We start from the raw sequence: 14,030 nt of genomic DNA, 5'->3' as shown, positions 1-14,030 counted from the left end.
AATGGTGTTTCATCCTGTATAAAAATCAGAACCTTCCCCCTCTTCTGGGGGTTGTCATTGTTTTTCCCTCCCACTGTTTCTGCCATCAAGTCACGAGAGCAGAGGCACAATCCCAGGAAAGGTCCAGCTGGATCCTTCCACGTGACCCCTGGAGCCGCAGGAGCTGCCCCAAAGCCTCTGCCAAAGCCTCTGCCCCTCGCTGCTCTCCATCTGCTTTATTCCCTTTCTTCTTATCTCCAGCTCGCTCACATTCCCATCTCTCATGGAATATTTTGGGATTCCAACATCATCTCACCGGGAAAACACGCAGGGTTCCTGAGATGACGTCAGTTTYTCTGACACTTCCAAACTGGACTTATAAATATTGTCCCTCCGGAGCCCTGCGTGAGTAAGGTGAGGAAATTCTGGCTTTCCCAACAGGCAGAGCACGAAACTCGGTTGGAACAGAGGCAGCAATTACCCAAAAGAGCTGCGAGGAGGAGCGAGGTTTGGCTCCCTCAGCCTCCTTGAGGCATCCAGCAGGAAGAAAACAAAACTCCCTCCATGCCAATGTGAAGTGTTGTGAAATATTTTATTTCCCCCCCCGAGCTAGAAGAGATTTAATGAGTTTTTAGTGGTGAATCCATATTTATTGGGGCCTATCCAGGGGGCTCCAATGCCAAGGAGATGCTGTTCCATTCCAGAGCCAGCCCACGTTGGGATTTGTCTCCAACAGCATCCCCTCACAGGTTCAGAAATAGCAGCTGAGGCACTGCTTTTTTTTCCCTTCCCTAAAAATCTCATCCAAGTCAAACCCTAAAATGAGTCCTGTCGCCTGCAAGCTGCTGAGATTTGGAGAAGGCGAGGCTGGATTTCTGAAAGGCTTTTATTGCAGGATTCCTGACAGATTTTCCGTGAGATATTCCTGAAATCTTCCAGSTGGTCCCATATGGCTCTCTGATATTTCATCCCTTGCCAGGGTCAGRTGACAGRATGAAAGGAGCCCATGAKGGCAGGAATGACATGGGGGACATGRGAAAGACAAARGAGAAGGAGAAGATAAAATCCTAGTTTACAAGGATTTGGAATTCATTAAATTCAGGAAGATTTTGTAAAGAGTAACAGAGGATTTAACTGGAGGGGGAGGACGAGGTGGAAAGATTTCTTTCCCTTGACAGTGGAGTGGAGAAGGAAAAGAGGAGAATATTTTGCTTATCTGGTTCTAAGCTTGGTTGAGATCATCACATGAGAAAGGCAAACAATTGCTTTACTTTGGGGAAAATGCAATTTTCGTCAAACAAGGGCTGAAATGGGAAAGTAGCTGTGAAATTCAAATGTCGTCACTAAATCTGGAATTTCAAGTTTGCAAAAAGCTTTGACAACTGTTTCAGAAATTATTGTGATTAACAYAGAGGAAAAGCAATGGGAAAAGTGATTTTAGAAAGTGCAAATCCCCCAAGTTTCTGGGGAAAAATCCCCCACAGAAATGTTACAACACTTCCACTTTAGTTATCCCAATGAAATAAATTCCAGAGCACCCTTCTTGACCAGAAATTAAATCTTTATAGGATGAYTAAAACTAATCCCATCTTTACAACCTCCACCCAGCACTGAGGTTCCTCCCTGTTGCACGGAAATGTGGAATTTGCAGTGCTGGTGGAGTAGGACTCCCCTCAWATCCAGYRCAGRATTYTCCTCAAATCCAGCAAAAGATTCCCCTCAAATTCAGCATGGGATTCCCCTCATATCCAGTGCAGGATTCTCCTCAAATCCAGCACAAGATTCCCTTCAAATCCAGTGCAGAATTCCTCTCAAATCCAGCACAAATTTTCCCTCAAATAAAATTTGGAGGCCTTTTTTCCAGGTGCCTCTATAAAAACCCTCCCAAAATTCAGTGCTACACTTTAAAGCTGGGAATTMCACACTCTMCAGCTCCAAGATTATTTTATTTGCYYATTKTAGCTGTAGTTCTGCTCCTCCAAAAGCAKAAGGGAATCAACCCCAGTAGATTCAGGGGATCTCCCATCCCATTCCCCTGGATCCCCAAGCCTAGAAATGCAGCAGAAACGCCAGAGAGGGAGGAAGCAGAGATCTCCCCACCAGCTCAGACACCCGCACCTCTCCCAGGATCTTCCTGCCCATTTTTCCAGAGGGAAATCAGGAGCAACCACTCCTGAAGCAGCATCTTCTCCAAGCAGGCACAGAGGTCTCCTATCCATGGGGACAGATTCCAGAGATGCTTTCCTTACCTTGGTCATCTGCAGCATCTTGGGGTGAGACCTTTACCTGTTTTAAAAGCTGGGRCCACCTACCTTGCAGGGATCCTGGGAGAACTTTCCAGCACAAATTCTTGCAGGACCAAATTCTGGGTCCTGTTTCAGCATCTACAAAACAATTCCCACTGTTGTTTGCAGTGGGAGGAACGCAAACATGTCTGACCTTTCCAGACTGACACCATTCCTTATCTYTGAGGGATCAGGCAGAACATCTGGCTCTGTGGAGCATCTGGAGCTGCTGGATGCAAGAAAATTGGGAAAGGCAGCCAGGAGAAGACTTCCAAGTGCTAAAAAGAGGAATTTGATGGGAAGCCGAGCCAATTTCTCAGGCTGGTCTTGGTATGGGTACAACAAACACGCTCTAGAATAACACAAATCTTTATTTTGTCTGACAATTATCAYACACGTGCTATCAAAAGAGCTTTTCCAGGGAAATATTAGTATAAAACGACAAAAGGGCAAATAGGAATTACACTGCCATGTCATGTTGGGATTGGAAGCAATGTCTTGGAATAAAACAGGATTGGTGTCGGAAATACTCAGCTGAGGTTTCTCAGTTRGGGAATACCTTGTGGGTTCTCGGGCTGTCACATCTTCTCCCACCCCCGATCACAATCCTGCCCTGAGGACATAAATCAAACTGCCCACGATCCCCAGCAGCATCAGGGAGTAGCTGATCCGGACGCTGTTGGCACCGCTGAAGTTGCACAGGGAGGTGCTGCAGCACTTGGTGGAGTAGGAGGCCACCCCGAAGTTCACGTTGGTCTCGGGACAGTCCACGGAGCATTTCTTGGTGATGCGGTGTCCCATTTCCTTGCCTGGGTGGAGAAGGGGTAAGAAAGGAGAGCTGGGATTTAGGATTCTTCTGGAAGAGCTGGGCAGAGGAGGTGGATTTGAAATTTCCTGAATTTTCTGTGCAGCAATTAAAGCTCTCAGGAGTTTGATGAGGGCTGGGTGTGAATTCACAGCCTCTGAATCAAATGTGGGATGCTGGAAAATCCTTGATGGAAACCCACACCAGCCTGACCAGGTATTGGTGGCCAGTTAAAGGTTGGACTCAAGATCTTGAAGGTCTTTCCCAACCTAAATTATWCTGAGATTCCTGTAGGACAGCAATTCCAAWGTATCCCCAGCTTTTAAAACCACATTATTGACATCCAACCCCTTTCCATCCTCCACCCCAAAGCATCTCAGATCTGTCTCCTGAAATCTGTGAGTTCCAGCCAGCCGTTCAACAAGGCTGGGGAGGTGCTGTCAGAGCTTTTTTCAGAGAAATTGTGGCTGCCCCATCCCTGGAAGTGTTAAAGTCCAGTTTGGAGCAACCTGTTCTAGTGAAAAGTGACCCAGGAATGACACAATCCCAAAGTTTCCTGCTACTTCAAAGCACCACTGAGGGATTCACACACATCATGTTGGAATGCTTAAGCCTCAAAATAATCTCTTCTTTCCAACAAAATCAATCAATTCCCTAAAAAAAATATTTCCCAGCAACATCTCTGTCAGAAAAAAAAATCCAGTTTCTGGGACTCACCAATGCCGGCAGTGCTGTACGTGGTTGTGCAGTATTTCTCATTGTCRTCACACTTGTAGGTTTTCAGGCAGTTCCAATTGGAATGTTCATTTTCACAGGTGTAGCAAAACAGGGACGAAGCTGGAAAAAGCACACACAACACAGATTAAGTGGTTCCCAGCAATTCTCTCCTGGGGAAAAAAGTGTCAAAAACCTTGGAAAATACCAGGTGGGAAAGTCTGGTGTGAACAACTTTCCACGACAAGTGAAATAAACTCTTGAGTTTGATTAATGGAGCTGGGGGGGAAAAAAAATTAGAGAACAAACCAAGTTTTCTCTCTGTACTGGAGATTTTGGGGGGTTAAATTTACATTTTTCAGGCTGAGCAGCATTTTCAGGTAACTTTTTTTCTCCCCAGGCTCCACATTGGCCTTGTCAAAAGCCAAACTCCAAAAGCAAAGTCCCAGCCAGGACTGGAGGAACTGGCACAATTGTACAGTTCAATTTTAAAATATTTTCACTCTACATCTGCAAAACCTTGCCCAGGCATGCATTAATTGATGCCTAATGACACCGTTGGGTGCCAGAATATGAGGCACCACAATAAAGGGAGTTCCCTGGGAGAGGTTGCCCTGGACAATGCATGGATTACTCCTATCAGCACCTGGAACAAGGTGTTCTCCGTGTTGTTTTGGTTTGTTTTTTCCCTCGCCAGGTTTTCTTTTTGCCCCTGAGCCAGGTCTATCACAGAAAAAAAAAAAAAGAAGTGGAATTTTATTTGGTACAAGCAAAGTAAATTGTGTCAAATTGCTAGGCTGGCCATCAGAACACAGATGTGCCCCCTCATTTCCTGCAGGTGCATTCACAATTGGTGGAAACTTTCCCTTCTATCCAAAATTTCAAGGAATGCTCTTCTTTTCAGGGCAGGGGTGACAGAAGCATYTGGGCTGTTCTCAGGAAATCCTGCTCCATTGTCACCAGCACATRGCTGAAGGTGAACAAAAATTATAAACCAGGGAGGGTCTCCATGAGGCTGAGATTTCCCTGGTTCTGTTTTTTCTGACTTTCCCAGCTCAGAAAGGCTCTTTTTGCACACAACAGCCCCTTCTGATCAAACTTGGACTTGTTTTTAGCAAGTAAACCCCTCCCAGTGACTCTCCCAGCCCAGTTGTTGTTGATTCAAAATCCCATTTGAGTCTGCCCATGACCCTTGCTCCAACAATTCCAGACGCAGTTTTTAAAGAGAATTAAAAGCCATTTTAATGGCWTTTAGTTTAGTCCCTAACTATCCCAAGGAGAAGAAGAAAAGGCCTCCCCTCAGTGATCTGGGGAGCTCTGGGTGTCTCAGTGCTGCATTGAATTGTTCTGAAACCTGCCCAGATGACTCAAGGAGAGTTGGACAGGGCTTGGAACAACCTGGGATAGTGGAAGGTGTCCCTGTCCATCCAGGGATTGGTAGTAGATGATCTTTAAGGTCTTTTCCAACCCAAACCCTTTTATAATTTGCTGATTCTGTGCTCTTTCCTAATGCCAGCTGTTGCAAGCTCAGGTGCTCTCCAGAGCAGGAGGTAAAATCAGATTTGTTGCAAACCAGATTGAAATTCTCTTTTACAACTCTCACAATTCYTACATCACTTGGGAATTTTCAGCCTCACACCTCTCTTCTTGAGGTTCCCCAGCCCAAGGTGGAGGCTCCCATCCTTTTTTGAAGGCAAAGCAAAACCCAGACATGGCAAGGATTGTTGAGTTTTCCAGACCCTAGAGCTCTCCCTGATCTGATTTTCTGCCAAATTTACCAAACCACTTCCTGCTGCAGACAGAATTGAGTCCTCAGCACATGCCTGAAAGCAACTGAGAGCACTGATATTCCCTAAGTGATCCAAGGAAAATCGCTTCTAGACAGGAAACAATAACAGCTCAAGCCATTAGAGCTGCTCTAAAACCTTTCCTGCGCCTGCCCTCCCCCCTCCATTAGCTAGAGTTTTACAAATGCAGCCAGAAAGAATCTTAAAGGTGCAAATTGTGCTCCTCAGGCTGGCAAATCCATGCCCAGAGCCAACATTTCCCAACGGGATAATCCCCCACAATTATCCAGGTAGGACTGCACCTCCTTTCAAAGAGGACCAGCATCGTGCATCCCATTCCAAACACTCCCAGGCACTTGGAAAAGCTCTTTCAATTTAGGAGCAATGAGCTCAGAGGCTTGTTAATTAATTAGAATTCTGGGGAATAAAGTGAAGTGCTGGCAGGAGACGCGGTGCCAAGACCAGCCACGCCTTAATCCGCAGCAGTTCCTCAAGTTTCATTCAGGAAAAATTAAACCAAAGGCAAAACTCTTGAGCCCTGCTTGATTCCTGTCAGCATTTTTCAGGTCGTGTCTTTGGCTGTGGCTGGTTGGAGCTGGATATCTAAGGGTGTGAGAAACCAGAATTCATCTCCTCTGGGTTATAGGGAACCCACCCAGCAGTGAAGACTCAACCACACAAAATACTTCTCATCGTGGCTGACGCCAAAAAACCCCTACCGAGACCTCAGCAGCTGCAATAAAAGCTGCCAAACCTCTTATCCCTCACTTATCTCCTGTTTTTTTCATTGCCATCCTCTCCTCGTGGCTCTCGCAACCTTGGAGCTCCTTACCTTGCTGGGCACACAGGACTGCAGCCAGCAGGGCCACCAGAAACGCCTTCATGGTTGGTCCTTGTGCCTTCAGAGACGGAGTAGTGCGAGAAGATTCATCAGGGAAGGTTTTATACCGGCCCTGCCTTGTCTTTGACTTCCTTGGATTGCAATAATTTGAGGTTTGGGCAGTGCCAGCGCCCAAAATGTGATCAGTGATGGGTGTGTTTGTGCGTAGGAACCCATTATGAGGCTGCAGATAGCGATGTTTTTTTACCTCTCCTGCCTATCCAGTCTATTTTTCCGAGGCCTACTCCTGTCTGCATTRCTAATTTGGGGGATGATTGATCTAATCCAAACATGGGAGTCCCGTCTTGGGCTGAGCCACGAAACCTGGAGCGAGTCAGATGTGGTTGTGCCTGGCTGGGGTGGCTCATTGCTTGCTGACGTTCTCCGTTCTTTCCCTCTGTAGTGGAATGGGAGCTTAATATCTCTGAGAAGTGGGAGAGGAGGCAAGGAAAGATTTTTGGATTGTCCATAGCCATTCAGAATTATCTCAGTTGTAGAAAGAAAGTGCTTTAAACAGAAAAAAAAGTAGTGTTTCTGCAATCATGGAATAAGAGAAAGGTTTGGGCTGAGAGRGACCTTAAAGACCCTCTTGTTCCACTCCTGATTCAACTGTTTATGCCTGGAGATGTCACTCAGAGGCTCCAGTGGTCCAGGCAGGGMTGGGGTCTGATGGTTTGTTTTGCTCTCCTGTCCTCCAGAACCATCCAGGGTTTCCAGGTGACAATGTTTGTTGCTCCCTGGAGACCAACTCCAGGCTATGTCAGGTTTTTCCAGTCCCTCATGACCTTTCCAGTCTTTCTGGGCTCCCTCCTTCTGCTCCCACACCATCACTTGACTCAGGGTGCAAAAGARCTAAATGACTCAGGGTGCAGGAGAGGCACCAAGTGCATGGAAACACCTGCAGGAGTTAAAAATCCACAAATGGGAGAGAAAACGACTGAGAAATAAAAGAAATCCTGGTTAAAAATTCTTGGCAGGACCCTTTCGAGAGAGAAAGGACCAAGGGGAGCTCCAAGTCAAGGTTTGTAAGGTCACAAGTGGAGTGGAAACAGAAAAAAGAACATCCAGGTGCTCTTTGTTTTCCCCAGATTAATCACAGAGTCACGGGATACCCTGAGTTGGGAGGGACCCAAGAGTATCAGTGAGTCCAACTCCTGGCCCTGAACAGGACATCCCAAAAAATCCCACTGAGAGCTTTTTCCAAGCACTTCTGGAACTCTGGCAGATTTGGGGCCATGATCATTTCCCTGTCACACCACAGTCTCTTCCTCTGCCCACCTGCCTGCAAAATCCTGGGTTTATTCCCAAACCCTGTTAATGATTTTTTTTTTTTTTTTTTTTTTTTTTTTTTTTTTTTTTTTTTTTTGCTTCCAATTGTTTTTCCTTTGCCTAATTCCTCCTTTTCTGCAGCAGTTTCAGTCCTCAGTGATTCTGTCTCCTTGTCCAGAGGGTGGAGGGGATGAGCCTCCAGTTTTCCAAGTTTTCTGTTCTGTTCTCTGGTCTGACCTTGAGCAAGAATCTTGAACTATTTCATCCTTTAGGGAGGATGTGAAAGGCCCACGTGATAGATAATGCAGCAACAATATTTCAGAAATAATCTGGAGGAAAAAAAAGTTCTCTCCGAGCAGAATTCCTTATAAACACAGGCGTGAAAAACATCAAGCAGGAAACAGTATCTGCTGGAGCAGGGAGGGGAAAAACAGGTATTAATCCACATGTTTGTTTAATGTATAATACCAGGCAGCTGAAAAAATAGAAAATGAAACTTCCTTTCCTTCCATCCCATCAAAAACTCCCAAATGAAAATGAATTATCACTCCAAATCCAGCTCATCTCAGAGCCAATCGAGCAGAAAAATGCAGCTCCTCAGCAGGAAAGAGGGAAYGAGGCTTGAACACAGCCCACAACAAGCAAGAAGAAAAGCTTTTGGAATTAAAACAAATAAATGAGCAGTAAACAAATGAGGCTGTTAAAGCAAAGTGCAGCTGAATAGAAAAAATGTCAAGTGAGAAATGGGCTGTGGGAGGTGGGAATGTGAGAAAGCTTTTAAATAGATTAGAGAGAGGGGAGATTAATAATAACAATAATAATAATAATAATAAACAAGATTAATATTTCACACAGAAGGGTAAAGAGAGGAGGAGGGAGTGGAGAAATATTGGTGCAAAGCTAAATAATTCCAGGCAAACACACAAAGCTTTGGGGAAAAAATAATTAAAGACAGGCAGAGGGAGGGTGAGGAATAAGATGGGATGGGAAGGGAGTTCCTCCTCCTCTGTGGAAAAGGTCCATTTTTTTTTATGTGCAGACCCTGTTCAGGTGGTAAAAACAGCCCTTCAAGGGGTTGGGAAGCTGYAGAATTCCCCAAATCCCAGTTTATCCCATCACTGTGGGCTCCTGGATGGGGAAAGCATCCAGGGCATCACCTGACCCCCTATTCCTGTGTCCCTGGAGGAGACTGCCCAGGCTTTGGGAGACATTCCAGGGTCTGGCCAGGTCCCCAGTCCATGCTATTCTTGGGCACYGTTAGCATTGCAGTCACGCCCAGGGCCACTGCAAGTGCTCTGGGCTCCAAGCAGCACCACGGTACCAGGGGTAACAATGCCTTTGGAAGCAAAATCCTGTTTTTCTGAGAGAGGGGTGAAGAGAGCTGGAAGAAAATCCAGGGCAAAGACAACAGAGAGATTGGGAGAGCAGATGGTGAGGAGAACGTGGCGGGAAGGTGCTAAAACCATTTCCCAGGGACATAAAAAACGCAGGATGAGGGGAAGGCAGTGAGATGCTGAAACTGGGCCAAGTGGGTGTCACCCAGTGGGTGTCACAAAGGGAATTGAACAGTTAACAGGGCCTGGGAGTTTTAGGGAAAAGAAACCTTCACCCACTCGGGGCTTGGCAGCCATGGAGGGTGTTTGTGCCAGGCCTTGGGAATGMCTTGTGCAAGGCCAGGCCTTTTTGTGTAACTTGAGTCAGACAAAGTATGGTTTCAGCCCGGGATGGAGGGATGGGACGGAGCCAGATCCAGGGAGGTTTCAATGTCAACACTTCCCACTTTCTCCCCTTTTTTTTTTCTGGAAGGTGGCTCTGATCTCAGCTCCTTTCAATGGTGAAGGAGGAGACTCCGTTTCAGCTCAGGGCTGKGAAGTGTGGCCTCAGGAAAGAAAGGAGAGGCTATGGAGAAAGGGGGAAGGTGGAAGACATGGATGGTGCTCCTTGCATCCCTGAGTCACACAGATGGTGCAAGAGGTCCAGCTTGGCTCCAGACAGCCTCAGGCTGACCTGCTCCTGTCCTTTTCCCTTCCTTGGAGGGTCAGGGAAGGTTGGGTTGCTTCATCAGGGTGTGGGGAATGAGCAGAAATGGAAGATTGTGAAATACACAGAAATATCCAGAAAAATTGAAAAGCTGAGTGTGACATTTTGCCTTGTCCACCTCAGGCCTCTTACAGGCAGCCTGCACCATTCCTCCCTTTCCCAAARCACATCTGGCACAGCTGTTCTGGAATGCTCCAAACAACAGGACAGAGCTCCTCAGGTAATTTCCATGACAGAGGCTACCAAACCTCCAGCTTCAGGGGACAAGAGTAGCCCAAATCCACCAGCAGGTGATTCAGATTGGTTTCAAGGCCAGGTTGGATGGAGCTTGGAGCACCATGAGGCAGTGGGAGATCGCTGCCCATGGCTGGGGTTACAATGAAATTATCTTTAAGGCCCTTTCCTACCCAAACCATTCCATAATTCTGTGACTTCCACCTCAGCAGCCGTGATGGTGTCCCAGATGAGGGTCCTTGAGATAGCCCAAAAAATCGCTGACAAGGGTGTGAGCAAGAGTCAGATTTAATATTAAACCATGAAGCACAACAGATTCATTGGCAAGATTCACTCTACTTACAGCTAAGGCACAGTAAGGGAAAGTGAGCAACAACAAAACCAAACAAAATCCAGACAATCAAAACAGAAATTAATTTAAGACTGCCTAGGTATGTGTGGGGGTGTGTGTATGTGTGGATAGTGTAGACCAGGATGAAAAGGAGTGTGGCCTAAAGCTTAACAACACTTAATCTTAACAGTAACTTCAACTTAAATTAACTTAACTTATACTGTAATTTATAGCTTAGCCTTAAMAATCTAACASASAAATAAYACCTAACAGCATTAGCCTAAAWTCTAACTACAACTTCGCTTTCAGATTTGCTATGGTATATGTGCAAGGGCATGTACCCAGACGTAAAAGTCAGTGCAAAATAAAGTACCTATGGAAAAATTTCCCTCAGAGATCAGTGAAAAATACACACTTGAGATGCTTTTGCATCTCCCAACAGGYRAAGGATCGGGCCTTGAGGAGTGAGGATATCGGCCCAGGACACGTCATGTTTCAGAGATCCTAYAGGAATCCSAAACYTGAGGGTTTGCTGGCTCCAAGGAGYGAAGATWTCRGCCCAGGRCATGCTGTGTTTCYGTGATCCTCCARRTATAGMAAACCYGAGGGTGTGCTGGSTCYRARAGGCCCCTCAGAGGGAGATTTCTGGTTGCAGGCCTGCTGCTGTCCAGGAGAGATCAAAGGCCTCCATTTTGGCCCGCTGTTTATGGGGGTGCAAGAGAGTGRRCTTTAATMATAACAATGCTTCAYCCTGGCCACAGTTTGGGTCGGCACTTCTTTTGAARGTGTGAGAACAGGAATGTTATGCCATTTGRGCCAGAGAAATATTTTYYAAGGCTGGTCATGAGGAAAACAGAAGCTTGTTAGSAGTTCCTGGGAGGTGACAGTGTTTTTGATAAACTCAGAAAGAGCTGAGCTCAGGTGRTGTTTTCAAGGCCAAGGCYTAAAAAGCATTTCTCAGATCACACTGCAGCCTGGAAAAAACTGGGGAAGGTGGGATGGGGGGAATGCACTGCCATAGGTGATCACCAGAAGCCTTCCTGTTGATCTCAAGAGCTGAGGAATTTGCGTCCTTTGGGGTCGCAGCCAACRGGGAACCAAAGCCATTTTATCACATTCCCTCAAACTCCAAGATCCTAAAGGATATTTCAGCACCCCATCAGCTTGGACAGGCATCAAACAGCACCATAGTGTTTGGAGTCAACCTCCATGATTCACATCCCCATCAAAATCCTGACGGAAAGGCCAGGTCCTGACTCTGTCATCAAACAGGGCACCCAATGCCACCCAAGCTATCGGGCCACCAGCGTGGCTTGGGCACACCCCAACCCGGACGCTGCCCTGGCATGGAAGCCACTTGGATGGAACCACCCTGTTTGTGGAGGAAAGGGAGTTGTGAATCATCCTCCTCAGAGCCAGAGCCAAGGTTTGTGATTCGGTGGTGGCATCTCTGCAGCCAGGAATGGGAATGTTGGAGCCCTGCAGGGTCTGAGGGAAGAAGGGCAGTGAAGGGAGGGATTGGGAGGAGGAAGAAGAGAAAAAAAATCAGTATCCTCTTGGAATGTCCCAAAAATAATTCATTCCAGTCCTCCTCAAGGAGGACATCACTGGCTGCAACCATATTTGGGAAGAAAAAGCCCCTCTCCTTGACAAACCCCACATGTCATTGTTTTTCTGCTGAAAATGGGGATTTCCTCTGGTCCAAGTCCAGCACTCCTGATCCTGTTTCATAACATAAGAAGTCAACGTGCAGGAGCTAAAATGGGATCGTCTCCACACCACATGATCCCACAGACCCTGACAAGCTCTGATCCCTCTTTGGAAATCTTGGCCTGTGATAGGAATCTCAACCGTGCCAGGACAAATATTGACAAAAAGGTGACCAAAATCTTTGCCCCGGAAGATTTTGGCCAGGGTTTGAGGAAGAAAAGCAGGTGACAGCTGCCGTGTTTGTCTTCACAACATGTCTGTGAGCGCTGCGGGGGTTTTGTGTTTGTTTTGTGGGTGTTTTTAAATGAAACTTTAAGATCCAGGGTGGYGTAGGGAGCTGTCATTTGAACCTGCCAGGCCGGTGTGACACAGCTGTGGTGGCATTTTCAGGGCATCCCCAGGTGTCTGCAGGGCCTCCAAGACAGCTATAATCTACTTGTCTATTTTGGATCATCTTCCATAAATATCAGCATTTTCCATGTCTACTCATCATAATGGGCTTTGTGTTCTTGACTCATCTCTTCCTTGATGGGTGTTCCAGGCATGGAAGTGATCATCTGCACTGGAGCCAAGAGCTGGAATTTCCAAGGTTAGGTGAAAGCTGGGAATGAAATGAAATAAATAAGTTTTTTTATCTGTGGAAAATGTGGGATGAGCTCTACAAAAAATCTGTCCACTCTTTGTGGAATCGCAGAATTSTTTGAATTGGAAGGGAACTGAAAAATCATTGAATTCCAGCAGGGACACCTTCCACTATCCCAGGTTGCTCCAAACYCCATCCAACCTGGCCTTGAACACTTCCARGGATGSGGCAGCCACAGYTTCTCTGAGAATTCTATTCCAGGGCCTCCYCACCCTCCCAGGGAAGAATTCCCTCCCAATATCCCATCTAAATCCACYCTTTTCCAGYTYTAATCCACTCCYCCTCACCCTATCACTACTCTTCATTTATTTTAACTTCTCCRATCCTGTTTTTTTCATGAGAAGATMCCARYTGAGAGCAGAAAAACTCAATGAGAGTGGCAAAACTCAGCCCATGTGTGGGAAGATCCGGATGCTCCGGTTTCTCTCCTGCCCCACTCCCACTGCCTTAACCGGGCATCACATCAAAACCCCGGTTGGGTGGTGAGAAGAAGAGCTTGGGCTGGACCAGGTTACGTCTAGAAACTTGTCACACCTCRTGTAATGACCCTGCTGAAACCTCCYCAGMCRTGGCCYGGGACAGCAGGTCTGTCCCCAGGGAGAGCCCACGCTTGCGGTGGAGCTTCGGAGCCAGGAAAAATCCTGGCTGAAACCATCCCAACCCCATGGGTGTGGCCACCAGGGCACAGAAACAAACAGTTCCTATCTAAGAACTCAATCGTGGCCTTCACTGGAGGAGCCAATGGGCATTTTCCCAGCAGGGTTGGCCAAAAATTCAAGGTTGTGTTGTTRTTTGGGTTTGGGTTTTTAAAATTRTTATWATTAWTAATTATTTTGGGAAGGCAKGGAATGGTTTTGATGGGRTGGGACTGAAACAGGKAAGGAATTAGTCCAGCTCAGGGGCATCCCTGTACATTTCATCTGTGTTTGGCTTCACCTCTGGGGGGACAGTGAGAGCAGCTCCAGTGCCAAAATCAAACCCTGCCACTGGCAGAGCATCTTCTCCAAGCTCAGCTCACAAACAAGGGCTTGGAAACCTCATGGATGGGAGCCTGGGAGGGGCATGGGAATTAAAATCCACCCACATGATCCAGGGAGCAACAGGAGGGTTGGAAATCCATCCTGGCTTGACAGGCACCACCTGATTGCCAAGGAAAGGGTACGGTAGGAACAACTCGCCCCGTGTCAATTCTGCACATTGTGTTCYGGGCTTGGACTCATTTCCAAATTATTAAACTGTCAAGAGAAGGACAACCAGGGCTTGAGGGGACTTCAAAATGTTTCAACAAAGAATTCCAGAGACTTAAAATCGAGTCTGAGCAGGGCAAGGCATTCCCAAAAATCACAGGCATGG

General features: G+C 46.7%; 1 protein-coding gene across 1 annotated transcript; it reads right to left on the bottom strand.

Annotated features, from left to right (window-relative positions):
- Positions 1–2,617: 2,617 nt before the first annotated feature.
- LOC130575099 (lymphocyte antigen 6E-like) lies at positions 2,618–6,518 on the bottom strand. Its single transcript, XM_057368778.1, has 3 exons — positions 6,403–6,518; positions 3,787–3,906; positions 2,618–3,073 (listed from the first exon to the last, which is right to left on the bottom strand). Exons 1-3 carry the CDS (start codon positions 6,452–6,454, stop codon positions 2,865–2,867), a joined length of 381 nt encoding a protein of 126 aa, XP_057224761.1. The 5' UTR covers positions 6,455–6,518; the 3' UTR covers positions 2,618–2,864.
- Positions 6,519–14,030: the final 7,512 nt, after the last annotated feature.

This window comes from Malurus melanocephalus, unplaced genomic scaffold, assembly GCF_030028575.1.
Source record: "Malurus melanocephalus ecotype Western Australia unplaced genomic scaffold, MMel_1.1 scaffold_97, whole genome shotgun sequence".
Classification (NCBI taxonomy): Eukaryota; Metazoa; Chordata; class Aves; order Passeriformes; family Maluridae; genus Malurus; species Malurus melanocephalus.
Note: the sequence above shows the minus strand (reverse complement) of the source record. Positions and strands in the feature narration are given on the sequence as shown.